At 38.7% G+C, this 25,607-nt stretch overlaps 1 protein-coding gene across 2 annotated transcripts in view; it reads left to right on the forward strand.

Moving 5' to 3' along the window:
• Positions 1-25,607, forward strand: part of LOC145467176 (ubiquitin carboxyl-terminal hydrolase 24-like) — a 52,701-nt gene that overhangs the window by 3,733 nt on the left and 23,361 nt on the right. For both annotated transcript variants that reach the window (XM_081450727.1, XM_081450728.1), the window contains exons 4-37: positions 267-410; positions 994-1,029; positions 1,357-1,425; positions 1,561-1,626; positions 2,510-2,584; positions 2,916-3,074; positions 5,013-5,127; positions 5,626-5,729; positions 6,184-6,291; positions 7,134-7,229; positions 7,706-7,951; positions 8,414-8,695; positions 9,123-9,234; positions 9,431-9,648; positions 9,763-9,816; positions 10,075-10,184; positions 11,607-11,673; positions 11,929-12,039; positions 13,221-13,319; positions 13,807-13,926; positions 14,948-14,974; positions 15,596-15,640; positions 16,566-16,651; positions 17,717-17,801; positions 18,157-18,279; positions 19,330-19,424; positions 19,847-19,942; positions 20,487-20,709; positions 21,282-21,506; positions 22,416-22,485; positions 22,901-22,971; positions 24,013-24,067; positions 24,539-24,641; positions 25,029-25,090. In XM_081450727.1, coding sequence (XP_081306853.1) covers positions 267-410; positions 994-1,029; positions 1,357-1,425; positions 1,561-1,626; positions 2,510-2,584; positions 2,916-3,074; positions 5,013-5,127; positions 5,626-5,729; positions 6,184-6,291; positions 7,134-7,229; positions 7,706-7,951; positions 8,414-8,695; positions 9,123-9,234; positions 9,431-9,648; positions 9,763-9,816; positions 10,075-10,184; positions 11,607-11,673; positions 11,929-12,039; positions 13,221-13,319; positions 13,807-13,926; positions 14,948-14,974; positions 15,596-15,640; positions 16,566-16,651; positions 17,717-17,801; positions 18,157-18,279; positions 19,330-19,424; positions 19,847-19,942; positions 20,487-20,709; positions 21,282-21,506; positions 22,416-22,485; positions 22,901-22,971; positions 24,013-24,067; positions 24,539-24,641; positions 25,029-25,090 — 3,757 coding nt within the window. The remainder of the gene's footprint in view (positions 1-266; positions 411-993; positions 1,030-1,356; positions 1,426-1,560; positions 1,627-2,509; positions 2,585-2,915; positions 3,075-5,012; positions 5,128-5,625; positions 5,730-6,183; positions 6,292-7,133; positions 7,230-7,705; positions 7,952-8,413; positions 8,696-9,122; positions 9,235-9,430; positions 9,649-9,762; positions 9,817-10,074; positions 10,185-11,606; positions 11,674-11,928; positions 12,040-13,220; positions 13,320-13,806; positions 13,927-14,947; positions 14,975-15,595; positions 15,641-16,565; positions 16,652-17,716; positions 17,802-18,156; positions 18,280-19,329; positions 19,425-19,846; positions 19,943-20,486; positions 20,710-21,281; positions 21,507-22,415; positions 22,486-22,900; positions 22,972-24,012; positions 24,068-24,538; positions 24,642-25,028; positions 25,091-25,607) is intronic.

Raw genomic sequence — 25,607 nt, forward strand, 5'->3', positions numbered from 1 at the left:
ATGAATTCAAGGCATTTTGAAGCATATTTAGTTTACAGGATGTTTGACTCCAGACCATGGCTTTACATTTAAGCTACAATGTAAGCAAGACTACAAGTGTAAATTACGTTGTGGTTCAGTTTGAACTACATGTACAACATATTCATTTCACACTTGAAAGGTGCAAAATGTGGGACTGGTATTGTCCCTTTTATAGCAGAATTTAATTTTTTTTTTTATACATGTACAGTTTTGCTAATACATGTACTGCACTGTTTTGTTTACAGGCTTTCAATCCTGACACTGAGTTCCAATTCAAGAACAGAACAAAGCACTGGGACAAGAAGTATTATGAAGGGGTGTTTGGAGCAGATGATTGCTATGCCTTGTGTCCACCAAGTTCGGCCTATTACACCAGTCCTTCCTATAAGGTACTGGGCTAGTGTTCTTTTAATTTTACCCACGAAAGGAAATTCATACTTGGGCCAAATACTGATATTGCAAGACCAGCTAAAAGTTTTGGATATTAGTCCATTGCCATTGCCAATCGTTATATCCCAAGTTACTTCTCAGTGTTATGTTGGGTTGCTGTACAGTTTGCTGCTACTTTTTCTTTAAATGCTTCTTAGTGGAGAGCTCTAGATTGTCTGAAAGAAACATTTCCTGCCTAAGAATGTAAGACAGTGGCTCCAGCTGGTCAGTACTCAGAACTGGACAGCTTGATTCAGAACCAACTTTTCTTGCTGACTGTTACACTGTAGGTGACTGCCACCCCCCCTTCCCCACCCTTTTGCCACTGCTGTGACTGTGTTTGAATTTTTCAAAAATCTCACTTTAACTAGCCGGTTAAAGTTTTGCAGTAAAATTGGTGCAAATGATTCCAATCTACAAAAAAATGAATCAGAGAAATCGACGCATCTGAATGTGAAAATTTGCATTAAGGTGAGCGTATAAATTCATGACTGTATACCAGTAATAATATCTGAATGTTTATTTTTTCTTCTCCTGTTTCAGGATCCATATGGTTGGCTTGTAAATTTGATCAACAAGGTAGGTACACTGTACATGTACTACATTCTACATTACGTGATCATATTTTCTTTCATGCTATTATTGTGTCGTGCATAAATAATAATTTTGTAATTCTGGTGATTAATAGTACAATGTAACAATTAAAAACGCATTCATATGAACTTAGTCAATAACGGCATTTTCTATAGTTGATAATTTTGTTTATTCTTATAACATGTTTTCTTACAGTAATTGTTAATGTCACAGTGAGAAGTTACAGTGCAGGTTTTGGTAGCTACATGCATTGACAGAGATGTGCAACGTATAGGGTGAATATTGAAAGATCTCTTCTGTATAAATTTGCAGTTTGCAGAGCTTGGTGGTTTTGAAGAAATTAAGAAACAGATTGAAACAGCTGAAAAAGTGGATGCTCCAGTAAGGTCTTCTTATGCAAGTTGTATGGCTATCATCATGATACTTGATGAAAGCTGTCCAAGTTACTGAATGTTTCTTCTCTCTTTTTGTTGCTTTTTTCTTTTAACAAAATTTATCTGTCATTTGTGATTTCAGATGCTGGCGGCACTTTTGAAACCCTTGGGAATCTGTGCCAGTTACCTAAATGCCAAAGTCCTGCCGGTAAGATTTCTCAACTGCTGCGACTCTATAACAGTGTTTCCACCAGACCGCACCATTGCAGGAATCCCGTGTTGGAATCAGAGATGGCCCCAGAAAAATGAAAAAAGGGCCAATGTGTCCCTTTCTAAAGATCATAGGCTCGTAGGCTATCGGAATCGCCAATGCAACTAACATTTCATCCTTGGCAAACAAAAATTCTGGTTTAGTCCCCATAATGGCAACTACATTTCTCTGTGTTGACGATCAACAATGGTTATTTTGTCACACATAATGTCCTTCTTGAAAATCATATTGAAAACATACAACATTCTAAAACATTCAACATAAGAAAAGAAGCCAATCCATCCTTTTGCTTTGCTGTATTGATTCTCTCACATCGGAAAACTTCCAAATGGCTGACCATGTTATGAAAAAAAGCCCTATAATGCATTGCAAACCCTTGATCATTGACTACATCATGTACGCCTAAGGATTGTTCTTTTGTGATACACAGATCCTTGATACTGGTATCTAATTCAAAAGAAACTTTATAGAGTAGAAACACTTAAAAAAGCACTTACTATTAAATTTTATCATAGACCCTAATAAGCTGCTACATGTATATTTTCCTTGGTACCCTGATGCATTTTTTCCTTCTGTAGATTTCAATTTATTTGCCCCTTTCCTAAAAAAATTGGCCCCTAGAAAAGATCTTCAGGGGCCAATTTGGCCCTCAAGTAAAATTTTCTGGCTGAAACACTGTATAATTATAAAAATGTTTAATTTTTAAAAGTATTCGTAAACTAAAGCTAATTACAATAACATCACTGTATAAAATTCTCACACAATTACCTCCGGTCCCTTGCTAGTATAAATCACTCTTCATTTGCGGTTTTCTCTTCAGAAAGTATTCAGTGATGTTTTTGAGAAGACATTGGGATATATCCAAGAACTTACTAATGAAGACATGAAGCAGAAGGTAAGTGACTGATGTATTGTTATATGGAAATCAATTATCAGTGTTCATTAAGCAGAGGCCTTACTTATATATGCCATTTGGCATGAAGAGGGAAGGGTCCCACAGATGTACATGTACACATACTGTACTGTCAAAAACCTGTACCGACAAGCTTGTTTGGTCGAGGTAAATGTATATAGTTGGAAACTGGCTTTGTTCTTTTTTTGTGTGGATATGGATGTCAACTGCATCTTGTCCCACAAATTTATATCTAAAAGAACTTCTATATCCAACCATCCTTCTCTCATGCTTGGTCCATAACATGTATTTACTGTGATTTTTTTTTTAACAGACAGTTGGTGATGTATTTGATCTTTTAACAACTCTAAAACTCCTATGCATGAGACTTTGGCAGAATATGGTGTCAGGGGTTGATGAACTGAGATTGGAGGTTGCCCTGAAAATGCTCAAAAGTCCACATTTTAATGCAAAGATGAACTCACTCAAAGAGGTATGTACAGTGTTTGGTTCAGGGGCTTTTACAGTAACATGGAAATCAACCACATTTTTTCCATGGTGTACACCCGTAGCATACATGTAGGCTGACCAAAAACATAATTGTGTGTAAATATTTTTGAGTGTGGTGTAGTGCCGTTGATGAAAGAACTAAGATTTTCAGGTGCTAGTTTGTAGATGTGATGCCTTATGCATTGCATGGCAAGGGAAAAAAAGATGATTTTGTAGCTGTACCTGTCAGGGTCTGAAATTAACTTTTGAAGTAGGTTGCCCATTGGACAACCATCTTTTCAGATCTAGATGTCCAAGATGAAATCTATTCGTCAAGCAATAAAAGGAGGCATGTTTCTTAGTGTTTCAAGTCGAAATGTTGTACACCCCTCCTTTGAAGCCAATGCACTTTGACTACGCTCTTCTCGCCCTCCAGTGTTGTAGTGTATACAGTATGAACAAGTCATAGAATTTGTAATTTCGGAATACTGGAGCCACGGCTGACCAGCTTTCCACTGCGGCTGAAATTTTCAAAGCCGTGAGTTTTGAGGCCTGGAGGCTTCCGTTCGGGTTTTCTTGCTTTCTGATCCAGTTTCTCCTTAGCCTTCCGAATCTTTTGGTGCATCTTTTCGTTTTCTATCATCATCACCCTTTGTTTCCTCGGAGGTGTTAAAATACCGGAACAAAGTGTTTCGCTTCACTGAATCCACAGAGTCCACCATTTTGTGGGAAACACATGGCATGTATATCCAGGAGTTTCTAAGAGTTTGGGTCATTACTGCTCAGCGGTAAAATGCAAAACAAGATGGCGGAGTAAACGAACGTTCGTGTGCGAATCATAATGAATGGACTGGCTATTTTACTGTTCCATTTCTCATACAGAAATCTTGACCCAAGATTATAAATTTTAAGGTCTTAAGCAACTGTTCACATCTTCAAGAGGCTGGGAGCTTGAATTATGGTCATCCAATGGGCAACCATGTTCTGCGATTTGGTCATCAGTGTTAAATTCTGGTCGTCTCTGACGACTGGACGACCGTTAATTTCGGACCCAGCCTGTACACAATAGTCAGATCATGTGTGCTAAAGGCATCTGTCATCAAGTCTTGATTGACACTCAAATGACACTCAACTGACATCTCAATTGATACTCAGTCAACACTTGATAGACATCTCAGTTCATCTCAGGTGACAGTCAGTCAAGAGTTGACTAACTTTTGCAGACACACCATCAAGTGTTTATTGATACATATGAGTGGATCGACTGAGTTTTGAGTGAGTGTGGATCAAGATGTCTCAGAAGACAGTCGGTCAAGAGTCGACTCATTTTTGCACACATGCCATGTTGATTGATACTTCTCAAACTCATTAATAATTCATCAAGTTTGAACAAAGGAAATCATGACTGTGATGGTGTTTGGATATCTGATCTTAATTAGCATAGATCTTGACGATTTTATTTCTCCGTTTTCTCCCTAGTTTTAGTTTCGATTGAGAAGATATATCAAACACTCAAACACCTCAAAGTTTGTCAAAAATACTCCGCTGCATGTCGTATTTTCAACTCTCTTCTCGATGTTTGGAAATGTGGTCAAACACGGTCTTTCGTGTTTGATATAATTACATAGTACGTGTATGAGTGGATCAACCGAGTGTTGAGTGAGTGTGGATCAAGATGTCGATTAGGTGTCGGGTTATTGTCAACGAAGTATCAATCAAGATGTCAATTGAGTGTCGAGTGAGATGTTAACCAAGGGTATTGATCGAGTCTCGGCTGTGGATGCCTTTAGTACACATGATCCAAATGGTCTAAGCTGATTTGGTTCCTCACCAATCGGAGTGTAGATACACGCCTGTATTACAATTATGGTAAAATTGCAATTCATCAAGCCTAAAAGTATGCTGATATAGCCAATGGTAATATTGTTTTAATTTATGCTAGGTCTGCAAGTTGATTGAAGATTCAGAGAAGACCAAGAACACCAAAGTAAGCATGTCTCAGGATGCTATCACAGAATGGCTGTTACAGAATAAAGTGCTCTCAATTGCATTTGAAAGTAAGTTTTTGTTGATAACCATTATTTAGCAGTGAAATAATGTAGTGTTAATAACATTATTATTATTATTATTATTATTATTATTAAAATTATTATCATTATCATTATCATTATCATTTTGTTGTGATACCAGGGTAGTGAACAGTGCTACCAGGGAAATAATCCTGATCGATTGTGTGGGTCAAATCTTGGCTGGGGTAATTGAGTTCTTGGGTAAGTACAGGTTTTTTCTCCTGATGTTTTTCTCCACCCAGGAACTCATATAAAATTAATCCAGGTATCCATGAAGTAAATGATGCCCTTGGAAGGGGTTGAGGGTGGGGATGGAGACAACCCTGCAGTAGACTTGCATCCCATCCAGAGGAGACTAGGAATACAAGTCAGAGTTCCTCCTGTGATTGTCTTTTGCTCTTCCATACTTGACCTATTTTGACACAAAATATGTCCATTGCTGGTGATTTAAAAAAAATTCAGTGTGGTTTTCTTTGGTACAACTAGGCAATCTTCATCAGTCGCAGTATTGTGATCGCATCAAAGTCCTTGTAGAGTTTCTTGGCACAAAGCTTTCACTGGACGAATTGACCACCATATGGAAAATGCAGGTATTACATGTAGTACTAGTCAATATATTTGCATATATGTAAGGTTATGGAAAGTATTCAGACAGGTTGTTTACATGTACATGTACAAACTGTATCTAGGTGGCTTTAAATGTACAATGTACTTTTATTGGATGGAAGTTAATTCTGACACAAGTAATTGTTACCGTACATGTCAGAAATACTTGTATGGTCATGATAGTAAAAAGGTCATGGATGGAACGATGGATGGCTCAAAATTTTGGATCAAGGAATTTTACCTGAAAGTAAACAACCAATGAAGCGCGGAATTTTCCTCAGCATGCATTTGATGTGCTGTTTTTTGAATCATGGGTACTAACGTTGGTATTTCAACTGATTAAGGTTCAAGCACCAGCTGAAACATCTTGAAAAAAAAAATAGTCAGTGGGAAACCAGTATCTTACAATGAAGTTCGTTGTTGTTGTTTTGTTGTAAGGTTGGAAAACACCCAACAGAAGTGGACAACATTCACAATATCCTGGCTACAGCAGCAGTGCGATTCAACTCCAACCAGCTTGATCATCTGTTTGTACTCATACAGCAGGTAACATGTTTATAAATAATTAAAGTTAATGATTAAATCGATTAAATTAAAACATACAGGTACTCTCGCATGCTATCAAAGCTATTAACAACAAATATACTTAAATTGTCATAACTCATGTAAGTTGAGTTATTTTCGGATGGTACATTTTACCACAATCGCTGCTAATCTTGCAATCTGTGGCATCAGTGTGTCACACAATGCCTTTTTCAGCTCGCGCTCTGAAAAAAACATTTTCTTTGACAGTGATATTGTGGTAAAAAACAAATCAAAATTGGTTTAGCATGGTCTGTACTCTGACCGACAACGAGTACACGTCATTGCTCTTTCCCAATCATTTTTTTTATTATTTCTGCATGTTGAGCGAGTTTGCAAGAGTTTTTGAAAGGAAAGTCTGACGCATACAAGTAGCTCATTTGCATAGTGCAGCACGTGCACTTTCAAGTCCAAGTCGGTGTTTTCAATTGCCAACAAATCGTGACAAAGATTTCTTTCGTTATCTTTGATATTATGGTAAAAAACAAATCAAATGTGGTTTAGTGTGGTCTGTACTCTTATTGAAAACGAGTACGTGTCATCACAGTGGTCAAAATTTGTTGTGGACTCACTCGGTTGCGCCTTGTGAGTCCACAACATTTTGACCACTGTGATGACATGTACTCGTTGTCGATAAGAGTACAGACCACGCTAAACCACATTCAAGTTGTTAATTAGACGGTCTACACTAAGCATCCATGTACAACTGTAAGAGCCAGGCAAACTGTGCAATGTTTTATCAACTAGTTACATCACTGGTTTCGATTTACTGAGAGAAATGTAATCTTATGATTGTTTTGTTTAAGAGCTGGGGATCAGAGAGTGACCGCATGAAGGAGAAGCTGCTTGTACTAATAGGAAGAATTGGGAAAGAAGCTCGAGTAGGAAAAATCACAACTAAGGTACGTTGCAAAATAAATCAATGTAATATCTACATAGGCATGTATATGTGTGCATGACTCAGCATTTTAAAATGGCTAGTTGAAATTTAAGAGGCATGATGGCCTTGCAGTTGGTGGGGTCTGTTTTGTGTTCTCTGTCAATGTATTACAAAATATATGCATTTCCAGACTTACCGAAGGGGTAGGTAAAGTCTGCATACAAGCCAGATGGCCCATCACGCTGGAGCTTATCCGAGTTTCTGTAGTATGAAGCTACTAGGAGAATTGCTAATACCCCCTGCAGCTGGATGGGATGCTAGTCCATCACAGGGTTACCCCCAGCACTAAATTCACCAGTACCCATTTAAAATATACACCTGGGTGGAGATAGGCACTTTTTGAGTAATGTGCACAACGCAATGTCCCTGGCGAGGACTCAGACCTGAACTACTCAGTCCAAAGTGGAGCCTGAAGGGTGCTTCCTTCTATTTTTTCAGGTGCTTGATCTTCTGTGGAGTTTGTCTCACTTGCCATCACTGACAACAGAGATGGTAGATCAAGCCCTCAGATCTCACAATGACATCCTGAGTGACTCATATGCTGTTAAGGAGCAGATCAAGAAGAACTATGCTGTTAAATGCATGGAGGACATCAGGAAAGGCGTTTTGATTGTGCCAGCTATCCGCCAACTTCTACTGATCACAAAAGGAATGGTGAAACAACAATTCAACAAGCATGACAAGGTTTGGCATGTCAAGTTTGTTTAAATTCGTAATGTCTCCCTCTGTATGGCATGCTTATAATGTGTAAATGGTACATGGCATTTGATTTGTATTGTCAGTAGGAATGATGTTTATTATGCTTGCCAATTTAATTTTGTGAACTCAAGCAAAGTATAATTTGGTTTCTGCATCTTAATGGTTTATCTCTCAACCCAAAACTACATTGTACACTGTAAGCTACATGTAAGCTTTGTCCCCTGAACACCAATGTTGCAATTTTTTGCACCTTGGCTTAAAACAAAAAGGGGAGCACTTAATATATGAAATTAAGTGGCAGGTTACCTCACTCATTGTGGAAACAGCCACATATACATGTATCAGGGCTTTCAAGAAATTTTTTGCACTAGAGGTAAAAGACAATTCAGAAATAATTAATGGTCTATTGATGAGGCTATTTCACCTGACTAATAACTTCTTTGACAGGGTATCCTGCCAGAGCTGCATAAAAATCATGACATCATTAAGCTGACTGTCAGCAGCCTTGTGAACTGTCACCAGCAAGCTGTCGCAGCTGCTGCCCCCAGTGGACTGGATGAGGATACCCTTGTAGATGGACGGTACACGCACAAGAAGTTTGTTAACACCCACCTTCGATTCCTGGCTTTTGTCTTGCAAGAGGGCGTCCTTTATCTTCCCTGGCACCGGGCTAGAGATATCTGGGATTGTCTGGTAGCTAATCCTGATGCTTGTGAATTTGATCGTGAGGTAAGCTGGTACATCCATATGCTACATGTACCTGTAGTTGGTTACACCATATGAATTTTAACTGCAGGTCTTGTGAAGTGATGTGGAAGCTTGTTGACCTGATGAGCAGTTTGTTAGGCTCCAGATCCAAAGGTCAGGTCAAAGTTGCTGAGGTTCAAAGATTTGAACTATTTCGTTTGCCCTTGTGTTGTGCTCTTAGACAAAAAAAATCACTCTACTTGTACATTCATTTGTCTTTCCACCAATTTGTATCTGGAGAGGGCTGTACACCGTTTCGTTTCATTGTGGAAGCTGACAGAAGTTACATGTAATTGCTATCCTGAGAATGCACTAGGCTATGAGGTTTTAATTGCTTTAAGGCTGTGAAAGTATAATGTTAGTGAATAATAGTAAGTTATCGACTCTACTTTTCATTTTGTTTCTGTAGACATGTTTTGATTGGTTCTACAAAGGACAGTGTGACCTAGAGGCAGACACGCAATCTCAAATGTTCACAGGGAAAGTTCTTAAGCTGGATCCCAGTAGGCTGACCATGAGAGGTATGAAGAATGGATTGATCAAATAATAGAACTTAAAGAGGAGATGAGATCATTTTAATTTTCACATACAATTTTGGATTGTATTCTGATCGTTTTCCCCCCCTCTCCCTTCTAATGTTGACTATTCCATTTTCCATGGTCACATTATCTCTTTTATACAGACCTTTCTAAGCTGTGGGCCTTATTTCTTGTGTAGGCTTTGCTTGCTTCAGAGCATTTCTGGAGAATGTTAACCAGAATGACCATCGTTTGAAAAAGACAGGGAACACCTACACAGTTGAGAAGATGGACCTTGTAGGTCTTGATTACCTGTGGAGAGTAGTGCTTGAAATACCATCGGAGGAAATAGCCATGCTGGCTGTCAAACAACTCATGGAACTTAGTTACACCTGGCTGTCTTCAAAGTTGAAGAAGGTAGATGCGAGCTCAGCAAACTGTTACCTTATAAAAGATGTTTCATACCTGCCTGTCTTAATAGGGCTGTGGGAAATCTCATAAGTAGGTGTAATGTATATGTTCTATTTTCAGGACCCTGTTAACAGTCACAAGAAATTTATTTTGGAGTGTTACAAACGTCTTGAAGTAAGTCATTTCCCTTTGACAGTTCCTTTAGTTTTACTTGGACTAGTTATCTTTTTATCTTCTTTTCTTGTGCAAGCACTCTTTGAAAACTCAGGAACCAAAATGTTTGGGTTACCTGATCTTTCCAGGAAACCAGAGCTGTTCTACCTCTGTATCATTCTTTATTACTGTCTTATACATGCACCTGAGATACATTTTTTGTAAATTTCATAAATTTTTGACAAACTAAAGTTTTTGTGCTGTACTTAAATTTAACAGACAATGATGTCTGGCCTTGGACACACATCACTGACCCATGCAGCTTGCATTGCAACCACTGCAGCTACAGCTCCAATAACACCAGATGTGCCTCTCTCTCCTGTGCCAAGGTATAGCATTTTAGTAACTAAGGAAAATAAGTTTCAGACAACAAGAGGCTTATGTGAGCATCTATGATACTGATTGGCAGTCAGGGCTAATGTCTTTTGTAATCAGAGGGATCAGATCTAGAGCAACCAGTTGGTCGATAAGTGCTAGTTCAATAAATATACAATGTAGCGTATCGCTGCTGGTCAAATGGCTCACCAATGCTAGCCAGATAATTTATCAATGTTGGCCAGTGACTCATCAGTGCTGGCCAGACAAGTCATCAGTGCTGGCCACATGGTTCAGTCATGCTAGGCAGATATCACATAAGTGCTGCTTGGATGGGTATTCAGTTCTGCCGGGTGGCTCATCAGTGCCAGTCAGATGGTGTATTAGTGCTGGCCAGATGACTTATCAGCACTGGCCACATGGCTTGTCAGATACCTCATTGTTTTTAACTAGATGACTTAGATGACTCAGTGTAAGCTGCATGACCTATTGATACTAGTCAGGTGATTCATAAGTGCCAGATAGCTCATTGGTGCTGGCCGGCAGAGTAGGCTTCCATGAGTTACTGGTCCCAGCCAGATTAGAGTTGGCCAGATGAGTGCTGGTCTAGTCATCAGTGCCACTCAGGTGGCTCAGTAGTACTTGTCAGTTAGCTCATCAGGGCAGGTGGGTCATTGAGTGTTGGCCATCAGATCATTCATTGGTTCTGGCGAGTTAGCTTATCAATACTGATGAGATGTTTCAGTTGTACCTACAGCAGTATAGTCAGATGTGGCTCATTAGTAACGGTCAGATTACTCATCAGTACCAGTTAGTTGGCTTATCAGACGACTATAGGGCAGTATTGAGTTTAGCCCAGATACATGTAGCTCATTAGTGTTGGCCAGGTGCCTGGCTCTTTAGTGTTGGCCATGTGGCTTTTCATGACTGGCCACATGGCTGATTGATCAGTGCTAGTCAGATTTCTCAGGTGTACTGGTAAGTTCACTCATCAGTGCTAGCCAGATAGCTTGTCAATGACAGATGGCTCATTAGTCATGGCCAAATGGCTGATCAGTGCTGGGCAGATGGCTCATTAATGCTAGACAGATGGCTCATTAGTACTGGCCAAATGGTTCATGAGTACTGGCCAAGTGGCTCATTAATGCAAGACAGGTGGCTCATTAGTGCTAGTGAGATGGCTTACAAAATGTATCAGTGCTGACCAAAATTGCTCATCATGTTAGTGCTAGCCTAGCCAGACTGCTCATAAGTGCTGCCCAGAGATGAACTTAGAGATGATGATGAGCTTGTCATTTAACTCATCATTGCCAGACAGATGGCCTTTCAGTGCTGGCAAAATGGTTTGTCAGTAGCGGCCAGTGCTGGCCAGTTTTGTGTACCTTCCATAGTTTTTTAAACAATGTTTTTGTAATGAAACATGAACTCTTATTCAGGGCAAATTACATGCAAAGTATTGAAAGACTCCTGGTGCTAGTGGAACATTACATCACAACTGTTGAGGTGAGTTTATTGTTAAAGACATTAAAACTGTAAATCATCCTCTTGTTCATTTCCATATATCTGGATCAGATGATTTTTGAAGGTGTTATGTACAGTATGGTCTTAGAAAGTTTGGCCTCCTTCTTAACCTAAATGACAAAGCACACTGTAAGGTCGGGGTACATGGCATACTTTAAAAATAAATGCAGACGTCAATGTACTTTTTTGGACTTAAATAATTATTTTTAATATAGTATTTCATACATTTTTTCACAGGATCTTCATGCTGGTCCTCGTACCCTTTTACCACATGGAGCATCATTTCATGGATACCCAATCACCATCAATGTATCTTGTGATTTACCCAAACAAGAGATCACTCTTCAGGTTTATACATTATTTTTCTTTTTACAAGACTTCTTGCTACTTAAGGTGGCTCAAAACAGTTTCCAGCACTTAGATTTTAATGGGTCATTGTAACCACTCTTAAATGGTGGCTCTGAACCTAATGAACAGAATTTTTTGCCATAAAGTTATAAGTTGTGTCTTATCATGCTGATCAAAATTTGCTAATATAAAAAAATTTCCCAGTGCCATTTTTGAATTATAAGCCCCTAGAGCTGTAATTAAGGGTGTTTGTAGCAGGTCATGCTGTTGCTATGGTAACCTATTGTGTCACAAAAATGATAACAACAAGTTCACCAGTGATTGGACAGTTTTTTGAAATCATGATTATAATGGCCCGTCAAAATCTAACTGCTGGAAACTATTTTGAGCCACCTTAATAGGTAATGACTACGCAACTTAACTAGTTGAAAGACTTGTAATCCTGAAAGCTTAGATGTTGTACTGTTTTGCAGAAAGATAAGCTGTTTGTGGACCGCAGACTTTATACAGTTTTCTACAGAATTATTTTGAGATGTTTCATTTTGTGTTCAGTCTGTGTAACTTTTGTTGGGACAAATGAAACCTTGCCTACATGTAGCATGTAAATTATAACACATGAAACCGTGCCAACCATAACAGTACCGTTAGTGTTTTTACTAGTTGTGCGATGGGCTGGCGGGATTGATCTTGATGGACCTCAGCTGATTGATTGACATTTTAGAAGGAAACAAAATGAGAGAGGAACATTTAAGAAATAGGAAACGTGTACCGTGTTTCTATGTAGTTATTGAAACATGAGTGGAAGTTTGGGAGAACAAGAAATGCTGTGGGAACACAAGCTGTGGGCGAGTGTTTCCACAGCTTTTTTGAGTTCTCCCAAACTTTCACGAGTGTTTGTATAACTCGATAGAAACATGGAGAACATGTTTTCTATTTCCTTTAGAAAACACCGCAACGAAAAAAAGGGAAACAACTTGTTTACTTTGGTCATTAAAATGTAAATTCCCTTTGCTTGCGCAATCATTACGCCAACGGCTCATGCTAGTTCTGTGTTTCTATCGAGTTATAGAAACACAATTTTTAACCAGTCAGTGTGCATATTTTCTTAGGGCTGTTTTCTAATATTCATTATACCAGCCTACTGTATATACAAACTTAGTTAGCTTGCTTTTGTGTTTCAGTGTCATTCCAATGAAAGTCTGAAGTCTCTTCGTCATAGGATAGCAAACCGACTGAACACCAATCCGGAACAGATCCAGATATCAACTAGTGAAAAACTGGTAGGTATCTAACTGGTCAGACTATAAGTGAAACAATTAACCTCCAACCTCCACTCCAGGGAAACAGAAATTGTTTGGAGAAATCAGGAGTTCAAGATTTCTTGCATGTACTTCAAATCTCTTATCAATGTCTTTCTGCCTCTATGAACCAGCTGTATGCTTTTGGTGGTGTGTTGTTGATAATTTTTATGTTAATAAATAATTTTGTAGTTGACACAATCATGTAGATTCAGAATCCCAGGTTTAGTGATATTTAGCATCATTAATACAGTACAAGTCTGTAGTTACTTTTAGGTAATAAAATTTTGACTTCTTCCCACTTCTGACTTCACTTGAACTTTTAGTTTATAGAGGCCCTTTATAATCTGGTTGGAAGTCCTGTAACAGGAGCATTTGTTTCGAAGACCTCTGTATGTCATCTACCTGAACAACTTTTCTAAATTAAGTATCCCCATCTGTATGAATTACATGTATATTTGAATTGCAGCTTTTGCCATGCAAGGATCAGAAGCTTCTCTACCAGTTAGACTTTGAAGATGAGCAACTGCTGTTTGCTAAAGTGTCTGTCTCTGGAGTCACTACTGTGCCTACTAAGGAAGAGGCAGAGGTAGATTTATTGTAAATGACTGGGTGCTTCAAGACTGCAGTTGCTAATATACAAGATGTAGTAAACTTGTTGTACCAGAATTGCTACTAATCTCGCAATCTGAATGGCTAATATGCTGTTGTCAATAAGAGTTCAGACAATGCTGCTCGTGTTAATGTATCACACAATGCCTTTTTCAAACCGCAACAGCCAGCCTTTGTCCAACGACCATCTCCCAAAGCCAAAGAATCAGATATGATCTGGTTTGGGAACATCCCTCTCGAAGTTTTGTGGACTCACTTGGCTGCACCTCGTGAGTCCACAACATTTTGACCACTGTGATGATGCATATCGTTGTCGATAAGAGTACAGACAATGCTAAACCACATTCGATAATTTGTTAATTATACCACAAACAAAGCCCTTGATTTTCACTTTGATGTAAAAATTCTTACAGTTCAGTTTTGTTTAGTCACAGTGCATTCACAAGCAGTATTATACAGTACAACAGTAAATGGTTTATTCTGATGGTGATTTCCGCATAGGTTGCATAAACATTAGTTTCCTACAGCAGTTCCTTTTAGGATTTCCCAGACAATTACATTAGATGAAACGGTGTGCAAAGAAAGTCATGTCTGAACCCAGCTAGTCGATTTTGGAGTCAGGCATGGGGATTCTGTCTTTCACGTGTTCGATGGATGAGCGAAGTCTCTTGGGAGATTTCTGAGGAAAAAAAACTTACAGTCTGAAGTACTGTAAGAGGTGAAATTTTGGTGGTTAAATTGTTAATGATGTTCAGGCTAGGACATCATACTTAGTGGGTTTTCTTTGCATCCAAGTAATTTAAAAATACAAATTGCACAAAAGTGCCTCGCATCCAGGGGATTGTAACAGTTGTTATTCAAATTAGAAAGGTAATCATGAAAAGTGTAATTGCTACTCTGTGATTTTCATAATAATTTGTTTGAATATCTACTCTAGATTATCCAGACTACTTTTAATGTGTGTATCCAAGTTGTGAACTGTTTTTCCTATTTTACAGATTCAAGAGTCCATGAGAATTGATGAGGTATGATGTAATTTGGATATTTCAAACTCACATACTCTAGCAAACACTCGGAAAACAAATTTTCAGGTTAAAATTATGAGAGCTTACTTACCGTCCAGGTGGTTTCTCTCAATTAACAATGTTAAAACATCGTAAATTTGATCATAAAATCATGTATTTTTCAGCTCGTGCCATGTCACATTGCAGCATAACTTGCTATTGATGTACCAACAATATTAATAATTTATTCCAGGCTTTATTTTTGTCTTCTCAAATTCACTAATAATTCATCAAGTTAGAACAAAGAAAATCACAACCGTGAAGGAGGTTTGGATACCCGGTCTTAATTAGCGTAGATTTTGACGATTTTACTCCTCTGTTTACTCCTTAGTTTTTGTTTCGATTAAGAAGATATATCAAACACTTGAGACAGTGTTACATCAGCTATCCAAACACCTCGAATGTCGTCAAAAATACTCCGCTGCACATTGTATTTTCAACTCTCTTCTCAGTGTTTGGATATCCCGATGAAACACTGTCTGTCATGTTTGATATATTTCTTCTAAACCACGACACCTTGTTGAAATCACTGTGATTCTTTTTCAAATGATCAGCTTAGTTTCTTCATTTGTTACTTTGTAGTCCAGTGCAAGTGGATCAAATCGTCAAACCTATGCCCTGGAACAGGTGAGACAGTATGTGTGTTATTTTTCTTCAAAATGTCATGTTATGGTCATGAATCCAGGCCATGATGTTTTACTCTCACAGTGCCTCATCCTTGTGAACAATTGCCTCCAATGAGCCTCAAAAACAAACCTTGCAGAGAATGTACATGTTAACTTGGTAGTAAAAGTGTCTTGGGGTGGCAGATCCACAAGCAGTACTCCTTGATTCTTCAAGTTAGTTGTAGTGGACTTTGTGCCAGCATTGCCCTTTCAAGAGTGTAGCCAGCTTTTTTTTTCCATTTAAGCCCAAATTGTACAGCATAAGTCATATATCAAAATTTTGCCAACATCCAAAAAAAAACAACAATAACAACAGTCGACTAAATTTTTGTGCACAAAACTTTTTCAAAGTTATTCTTTGTTGATAACCTTTCAGCATTTTTTCATGTATAAGATTGAAAGTCATTATTTTGTTTTTCAATATAAAACGTTTATATAGTGGTGATTCGCTGTTGAATAGTAAGAAAAAGAAAATATGGCCTTTCGGCTACTAAAAAAATTATTTACAGAAATTCTTGTTAAAGGAGCTCAGTCACGGTTTGCGCATATTGAAAAGTTTAGCCTCAATTTTTCAAATTCGTCGTTTGTAATCCGTGTTAATCTTCTCCATCCTTAGCCATCCTTGTTCCTTTATGGTTTATCATTATGTCTTTGGTGTTTTTCTATCTTATTAAACTGTTATTTTCAGGTTTCCTACCATTTTAAGGTAATTTTGTATGTGGCCAAAATAACTCAAAATACCATGACTGAACTCCTTTAAGCCCGTTCTTAATGGCTTAAAGGCTAGCAACGCCCCTGCCTTGTAGATGTTGGGGTTGGTTAAGGAAGTCAGTTGATTAAATAGGCCCATAGTGATGCAGTTTTAATTTGTATTTTTTTTTTCATAGGAACGAATGATGCCTGGTGTTATCATGGCAACTGAATGTAAAGCTTTTGACAAGTTGTATCAATTGGCAGAGCTTGAAGAACCTAGGTTGGTGTAATGATGACATTTTGTACTTAGACTTTATTGCAGGTGCAATTTGTTGTCATCTAGCTAACTGCGGAGGAAATACCAGAACGTAATGAGCAAGATTAAATAAACTACAATCACAAAGTTTACTTGCAACTTAACAATGTGAGGCAGGCTTGCTGAGGCAACATGTGCCAGTATGTGATTTTGTTTTAAATCGAGTGCACACTGATTGGTGTTAGGATTGTAGTCACTTTGTTTTTTTCTAATGCTGCTGTCAGTGATAGAAGGTACTGCCCTTGAGTTCAATTAAATTTTCAAATTGTCTCAAACTCGCTTTTGCGTGTAGAACAACAACAACAACAGCAACTGACAAGAGTCATAATTTTACATTACAGTAGTACCAGCAGATTCTTGTCTTGGAATGTCCTGGCAACGTCCAGGGAGAATAGTTCATTTCCAAGTTGCCTTTTGCCTCTGTGTCAAAACCTTGTGTCCCTGCTTCAAAATGAGTCTTCAATCTCGATACAAGTGTCATGATACGATACACAACACATCATTACATACAACTGACAGGTGTGTTTTGTACGTTGGCACACTAGACTGTGTCAGCTGACAACTACTTGGAACTGCACATGCTTTTGTGCTGCCATCTTGAAAAACATGTGACTGGAAGCAGGCAAAGCAGTACAAAGCAAAGATGGAACTTTTTGTCCCTTTCCCAGGCCCCTTTAATGTTTAATAAATAGCTCTGAAAGGAATTGGGTAAGGATTCGTAAAAGACAGTTATTTCTGAATGTTGAATTTTTAATTCACGAAGAATTACAATTATATCATAACATTGCGATAACTTGTAGTCATATTGATATTTGTATCGAGACACAAAACATCAGGATTCACTGGTGCATTGGTGTATCGTTGCAGCACTAGAAACCACTCATATGGAAATGTGTTCTGCTTATTTGTTCATTTTCATTCAAATCAAGGTCATTTTCATATGAAAAGTTTTGCACAAAGACTGGTTTTGAAACAGAGGCACAAGGTAACACAAAAACGGCCCATTCAGTTCATTCTTATCCTTTGCAGCATAACTGTACGTGTGCAGAGATTGCTTATGTTGCTACCAACTGATCCAGATGTGCAAGAAGCTCTGGACTCTATAGGACAACAGGTAATAGCTTGCTATGCAGATGCCCCTTAGGCTCCTTGCATAATCTTGGGACAGGAAAGGGGAGGTATACCTGGAAAACCTGCTCTCATCAAAAAGCAAATTTAGACTGAATAATTTTGAGAATGTTCATAATAATAATAATAATAATAATAATAATAATAATAATAATAATTATAATTATAATAATTATAATAATTATAATAACAATAGCAACAATAACAATAACAATAATAATAATTATAGTATTATTAATAATAATAATAACGGTTTAATGATGACTTTTAATGATGACTTTTTGTAATTTGTATTAATACACTATAAAGAACTTAACAATTGATCACCATCCAATTGACAGTACACCATAAGCTGTTCCCCTGGCGGTACTGATGACAGAATGCAGTCGGCAGTTAATCTACAGAACATGTTCAAGTGTATTGCACCAGGCATGTCACCATTCCGAATCCTCTACAACCTTGAGGTACTGTTTTGGTTTTGTTTGTTTTTGTTTTTGTTTTCTTTTTTGCTTTAAAAAGCGCGTTTTATTAGAGTTTTGGTTTATCTCAAGAGTTTATTTGACAAACAAAGAAACCTGAACCGTGTACATGTATTACACTGTGGTAAAACACAACGGGCCTTTGAGGACACGAGGGAAATGTAGAAAACACGAGCCGCAGGCGAGTGTTTTCTACATTTCTCAAGTGTTCTCAAATGTTCGGAGTGGTTTATCATAATGCAATACACGGCTTAGGCTTCTTCATTTGCTTTATAATATAGATTTTACACGCGCAGAACAATAAAACACGCTTTTTCTATGTTTATACTCTGATAAAACATGGGTTTTTGACCAATCAGAGCGTGCGCAGAGTCCTATCTATATTATAATGTACGATATGATAGGCATCAGGGGATGTTACAATTGTCGCTATATACTGGTTTAAGGTAGTTACTTGAATGAACCTAGGAATACTAACGTTGAAGTATTGTAAAAAAAAGTAGAGAACTTTTTTACCCATTTTGTAGACGTTTTATTCAAGCATAGTGGAGCCCAATGGTCCATGAAAATTTGGCCATATTAACTAGGTGACCGTACTAACGGGGTGGGTTAAAATTTAATGACTGGTCTAAATTTTTTCAAGCTGGGAAAATCTCTTCAAGGGGAAAGATATTTTTCTCACCCTGCTAATGGCTAGTTACATGAAGAGAAAGTCCCGAAAGTTAATGTATAGAGACTTCTGTTCAGAAATAGTTAGGCATTTGTCAGATAGGAGTTTGTTAAGAAACAATATTTAGTATGTACGCGTACATCTTTTCCAAGAAGGGCTTTGTGAATTCATTCTCTGGAGATGCCAGTATTGCATTGTTGTTGAAGGGTTGTGACGTTTATTTGAGGGTGATGCTTTAATCTAGGGCGGCACTTATTGAAGTTAATATGTTGGCTTGTCAAGCTGAATTAGTTGGTTCATTCACAAAGAAAGCTGTTCTTTAACTGTACTGATCTTTACAGTTGTCATGTATTAATGTGTTTCAGGTTCTAAGTAGTAAGTTGATGCCAACACATCACAGAGATGGAGGAGCCAATGCTAGGATGTTTAAGGAGAACTTTTTAGCAAGTGGAGGGCTAAGGTATTCATTCTTCCGTGAACTACTTGGGTGTTATCAAAAGGTGGTTGTAAAAGTGTGGAGGCAACGTGGCCGAGTGGTTTAGGGCGCTGGATTTGAAATCTGGAGCTCCCTGGTTCAAATCCTCCACCCTAGCGCTCTCTGGATTTGTTCTCGGTAGCCCCGAGTTCAACTCCTCGACCGCGTTGTGTAAATAGCCAACTGGTTAGCCTCCCACCTGTTGGGATTCTTAATAGTTTATGTTTTATTTGAAATATTTGTTTATTTGGTAACCTTGTCCCCAATTAGCATGACAGTGGTAAATACATTTGACACTGAGATAAAGTTATTTATTATTAATTTTATTTTATTATTAGCATGATAGATAACTTGCATCCGTTTTGTTCAGCCATATAAAACAGTGATGCTTTTTTTCTTTTCAACAGTGTTGTAGTGAATATCCTTCAAAAAGACATGTTTCCTCAGGATGTAGACACTGAGATTCGCAGAGGCTGCTATGCAATTTGCTTACAACTAGCAAGGTTTGTATTCTTTTGGAGCCATGAACTCACTCTGTCATGTATGTTGTGGTGTAAATTTTGTTTAAAATTTTTCAAACCTGTTTTAACACCAATTCTAGTGTCAATTGACCATAGCATGGATATTTACATTGTAAACCATGGCTGCATGTCTCGACAACCTATTAGCTGGAGTATGTTTTTCGTCGTCACAGAGCGCACACACCCATGATCCATGCCACTAGCCATGTTGACCATAAAAAAAAGAGTTGCATGGTTTTCTATTTCTATGCATGCATGTGGTTATGTTCCTGTAGTTATGGTGCTCTGCTTGAAGGCCCTTCAGGCTGCCGGAGCTCTGCTATGAAACCTTGCGAGATGATTAATGCTAGCGATATTTGAATAGTTTCGAAGAATCATTATTAACCTTTTGGCATTGCAGTGCTTTTCTATTTTCACGTAATTTATGTTTTCTCCATTCTTTACTTCCATGTATATGCAGACAATAGATTTGTGCTCAGTATATTTATTAGTTCTAAGAAGTGTTCTGTTCTCCTTCGGTTTCAAGGTTCTTGTTGTGTGGACAATCCTCAGAAAATTCCTTTACAGCCCCACCTTCGCCACCACACAGAGAACATGCTACTATTGCAGCATCACCGGTTGCCATGGCAACAGGTACCATGGAAACCGACTTAAACGACTCCCTTAACAACTCGGCAATTGAGGCGAAGAGAGCACGCTCTAGCAGTATGATTGACGATGTACATCCCTCTGTAAGGGTTGCTATTGAGGTAAATGATTTAGCTACATGTAGGAAGGTTTAATTAACAAGCCTTCATTGCAATTCTCATTTTGGACTTTTTGTTATTCTGCCCTGGTCAAAGGCTGGATAACGCCATATCCATTAGATAAATCGCTATCTAGTGGATGGCATAGTTTGATTTTGACACTTATCTGCTGGAAAGCGATTTATTGTTAGTACTGCTGTTCAGTAGACTTGTTTTATATCTTGATTCATGGTTGTGAAAGTACATAATTTAAAATATCAAAATTGGATGGGCTGTGCAAAAGTAATGAGAATGAAATTAATTGATTACGTCGGTCCTCTTTTCTGCGGTATGGTAGAATTACATGTAGTTTGTCTTAGTTGAAAACACGACCCCACTTGTAAGCAAGCCTTCATTTTTACCCACATCGTGTAAATGAAGGATGTTGTTGTTGTTGTTGTTGTTTCAATTGGTTTGTTCCAATGGAACTTTTTGAGCATGCCCAGTAGAACGTCCAATGGGTGTGTGAACGAGGACAAGGAAACTTCTGTCTTGTAGGGTAGCAGAATTTTAACTAACCTTGTTTGCGTCTTCAGACAATGGGCCGAGATGACTTTGCAGAGACTATTGCTTGTTTTATGCGTGTAGCCTGGGCGGCAGCTGCTGGAAGAATCAACCTGGCTGGAGGCAGACAGAGACTGTCTAGTCAAAGCTCCGATGATGAAGGAAGCAGTCATGGGGGAGCAGGGAGTGACACAGAGTCTGTTAAGTCCTTTAGATCGAGTGTCTCCAGTGGCAACCCCTCTGAAGTTACTAACAAGGTATGGAAATAGATAACTGTTGTTCGCAGTAGCGGATCGAGACCTTGAGCTAAGGAGGGGGAGGGGGGGTTGTTTTGCTTGCCCTGTCGGCTGTTCTTCCATCTGTGATTTCTTCTTGCTTACCCAAAATAGTGGGGGGGGGGGCAGGCCCCTCGCCCCCCCCCCCGGGCCCCTCCCCTAGATCTGCCACTGGTTTGTAGTGTGAACAGTGGAGCATGTTGTTTCCGAGTAGTTGGAGTTGTGGACTCTGGTTAGGAAGTTCCAGGCACAGTGTTTTCCTCTCCAATAACAGTCTGGTGTTCTCAGAAGTCAGTTTAAGTCCAAGGCCTCGGTTGGTGTTGTAAAATAGCTAACTCGTTTGTCACCTGCCTGTTGTGAGTCTGATCCAGCTTCTGGTCGCTTGCAATATTTGTTTCAGTGTAACTTGTTAATGTTGGACGTAAAATGCCCCAGTGGACGGTTGTCCATTTTATGGAGGGCTGCCAATAGGAACCGTAACCCGTAGCACCTGTTACAGCTGAGCATGCTTGATGGACCCATGGTGTTACGGGTGAACTTGCCTGTCGAGTTGATCCAATTCACCCAAAAAGCAACAAGTTTCTGTTACGTGTGTATCAAGGCTGCAGGTGAACGTTTTGTAGCTGTACATTCTGGTTTGCACGTTTTGTACTGCAGTGCAACTCTTATATAACGGATATGTGTTTTGGTACCAAAAACGTGTTTGTTTTAGTGAGGCATGATAGATGTAAATGTATTGTACTATAGTACGTTCAGTGAGCATGTAGAAGTCAAAATGTGTTTGTGAACAAAACCTTCCAGCGTTCTGAGCAGTTGCTCCATCTCCCTCAGTTTAATTATCAGCGATTCGATTTTCCGGCTGATGTGTTTTACTGCTGCTTTCATTTGCAGGATGTTGTAATAGTCGGTGAGGCCCTTCAGCTCCTTGTTCTTTGTTTGCAACTCAGAACGCAACTTATGGGTGAGATAACATTCTGTGCAATAAATGGCACTCGCTTGTGTACAAAACGGCTCACACTTTTAAGCACGGGGGGGATAAACATAAAAGTAATAATCTAAAACTGTTAATCTATGTTTTTCTGGCCTGATCTCCAAACTGAGAGAAAGAATCTAAGCTAATCGATGCTTAAAACAAACATGTAGCTTTTTAAACATCTTACTTCTAAAAGTTATCACTTTGTGTTTACAGATACGTTGCAGCCTAGAGTAAAACCCAAAGCCTGTGTTTTTTGTTTTGTTTTTTTTCTATAGGAGGGGTGACCTCACCCTTGGGTCCGTCATTTTATTCACATTCTCACAGTATTTATCTTGTAGGAGTACTTCTGAGTATTTCAATTGTAAAATTATCTGACGCAATTTGTTACTTGGTTTTGTAGGAGTATTTTATTACCTTCCAAACGTAAATGACTTCATTGTGGAAATTCTTATAGGATCTGTCAATTCTCAGGTAATACATGTTTTGTGTTAGTGAATCTGATATGTTACAAAATATCACCTCTAGCTGTATTCCCGCGTGTATTTGTCTAAACATGACTTTTGATTGAGTGTAAACTGGGCAACATATGCCCTTCAAATTCCAGTGTTCAGTTTCCAACTAAAACTAATTGTTCAATATAAGTGAATTATTTTAAACAGACTGTAAGCAAGATTTGTCAGTGACAACAAAATTATTTTGACTTAAACAGCTTGGCAGAGAGAGACCTTGTGTGGTTTATTTATTTGAAGGAAAATTAAGACGAAATCCGATAGAAAATCGAGCAATTTCAGGTTTTAATGGACAAAAATCTGGTACCAGAATAATTTTAAGTATTTTACAGTCATTTGTACATTTTCTTAAATGTAAATACATAAATAATTGCCTGAAATAACACCGAAAACAATTTCCCATGGGAACGAGAGAAAATGATTTTCAAAGTTCACAGACCTTGTGCAAACACAGGCAAAATTTCATCATCAGTTTCATTTCACCAGTACTTTCAAGTGTTTCATACGAAGTTAAACATTCGTTTTCGACGTCTGGTGTTGCTAGAAATGATTTTTTTGAGCAGATATTTAAAAGGGTCGTACAGATGTTTGCAATACGATGTAAATAATCTTGGTACTACGTTTTTGTCCACTCGTTACTCGAACTTCTGGTGGATTCCGTCTTAATTCAATAACCTCGGTTTGGCTCGAATATTATCTCTTTTTGAAGGCGCACTGTTTCTTCAACCTTTGCGCTTGGAAATCTGTCTCCTTCCAAGAACAGATCATGCCCGCAAGAAAAAATATGTGTGGATATTTTTGCACAGATTTACGATTGTTTGGGGGACTGAACAAAATGTAGGGGGTACACAACCATGGGTCAGCTATTCCATCCAGGGAAGTGGTAGTATCTTAATTTGCCTGAACAATTCAAAGAAACAGAGTGTCGTCTTGATGCTCTGTGAGTAGACTTGACCTGGTAAACCTAAGTAGCTCAAAACGGTGTAACCTTTTTTCCCTTAAGGTGCGGTCTACAGCACTAGAGCAACTTTTGATTTTAAGTCAAACTCCTGTAGGAGGTATGTAGTGTGTGCTTTTATGTATCTGAAAAAAATCAGCGTGGTTAGTGACATTACATGCGATAAACTGGTTTTGTCTTTTCACGAAAACGTTTGAAGGTCAAACACTTTTGCCCCTTTTTTTTTTTTTTTTAGGTGATGTCAGCCTACGTTGGTCACTGCTCTGAAGTGCGCAAAATTTCTTGTCGTGTCTTTTTTTAGCCGTGTAATATTACGAATTTGTTACCTGTTACCTGTTACCTGTTACCTGTTACCTATTACCTATCCTCCTCTTACCTCGTGGCACATAGGGCCTTTACATAGGTCCTCCACTGTCCTCTGTCTGCTGCAATCATCCTTGTTTTCTCCTATAATCTCCACCTTGCCTCTTTACGTTCCTTTTCAACTGTTCGTTACGAATTTGCAGTGCACATTATTATTGTCCCTATTGTGTGTAGAGTTGTTCATGATGTGCTTCTTTTTTTTTTTCAGAACCCAAACTTCAGACACCCAATCACTTTCTTTTAAGTGTGATGCTCAACGCGCCGCTGCCTTTGTGGACTCCTACAGTTCACGTGAGAGGAAAAAACTACAGGTACAGAATTCCGTTGGTTTTGCGGGGCAAGATGGCCCAATGTTCAGACACCAGACTCCGGTTTGGACGGTCCAGGTTCGAGCCCTGGGAGGGATTATTGTGTTGTGTTCATGGCAAGACACTTATAGTGCCTCTCGTCACCCAGAAACAAATGGTACCTGTGAATTGTTGGGGCAACCAGTGCTGGGGAATAACCAGCGCTGGACTAGAAACCTATCCAGAGGGAGTGGCAACGCTCCAAGCCGCTTCGTTCCACAGCTACCAGAGTAAAGGCTTTACTAGTACATTCCTTGAGTACTTAACCAGCTAAATAGGCATGCTCTAAAATCTAAACAAAATTACCACATGTACTTGTAGTATTAATTTATTGTATTCTTTGACGTTTAGATTGCAGCGTCACTGTAGCCAGTTCTTTGATCTCGTCTGTCGACTGTTAGACTACTTGACAGGTAATCGCCTAACATAGCATTAATCATATTGTTCGTTTTATCGTTGATTTTAAATAGTTACTCTAGGGAATGCATGGGTCAATCAGTCTAACATTATTAATACAGGTTAGATCTCCTTCATTGTAGTCTAAATTGGATTGTCATAGCTCCCAACTCAAATACGTTTTCCGATTGGAAGAGAACGTGTCACGTGTCGATGGTCAAAACTCACTACCTCCCTAGGGCGAACAAAACTCACTACCTCCCTGGGGAAACTGCAAATTGAACTTTCGACTCGCACGTGATCAGGTCGTGCTCGTTGAAACCGGGGTAACTTTGCGGTCTTGTCAAGCACACGATTTCTTCACAGTCTTCTTCACAGTTTTTTTCTTTTTTTCTATTTTTGAGTTGGGAGGTATAACAAAACACTTAATCAACCACCTCCACCTAATCGGGGTTAGAATATGGCCTGTGTAAAGCTCAATTTAGCCGTACACCGGCATTTAACGTGAACTTTGGTGAAACAATTATCCCATGT

This window comes from Orbicella franksi, chromosome 14 (genome assembly GCF_964199315.1).
Source record: "Orbicella franksi chromosome 14, jaOrbFran1.1, whole genome shotgun sequence".
Taxonomy (NCBI): domain Eukaryota; kingdom Metazoa; phylum Cnidaria; class Anthozoa; order Scleractinia; family Merulinidae; genus Orbicella; species Orbicella franksi.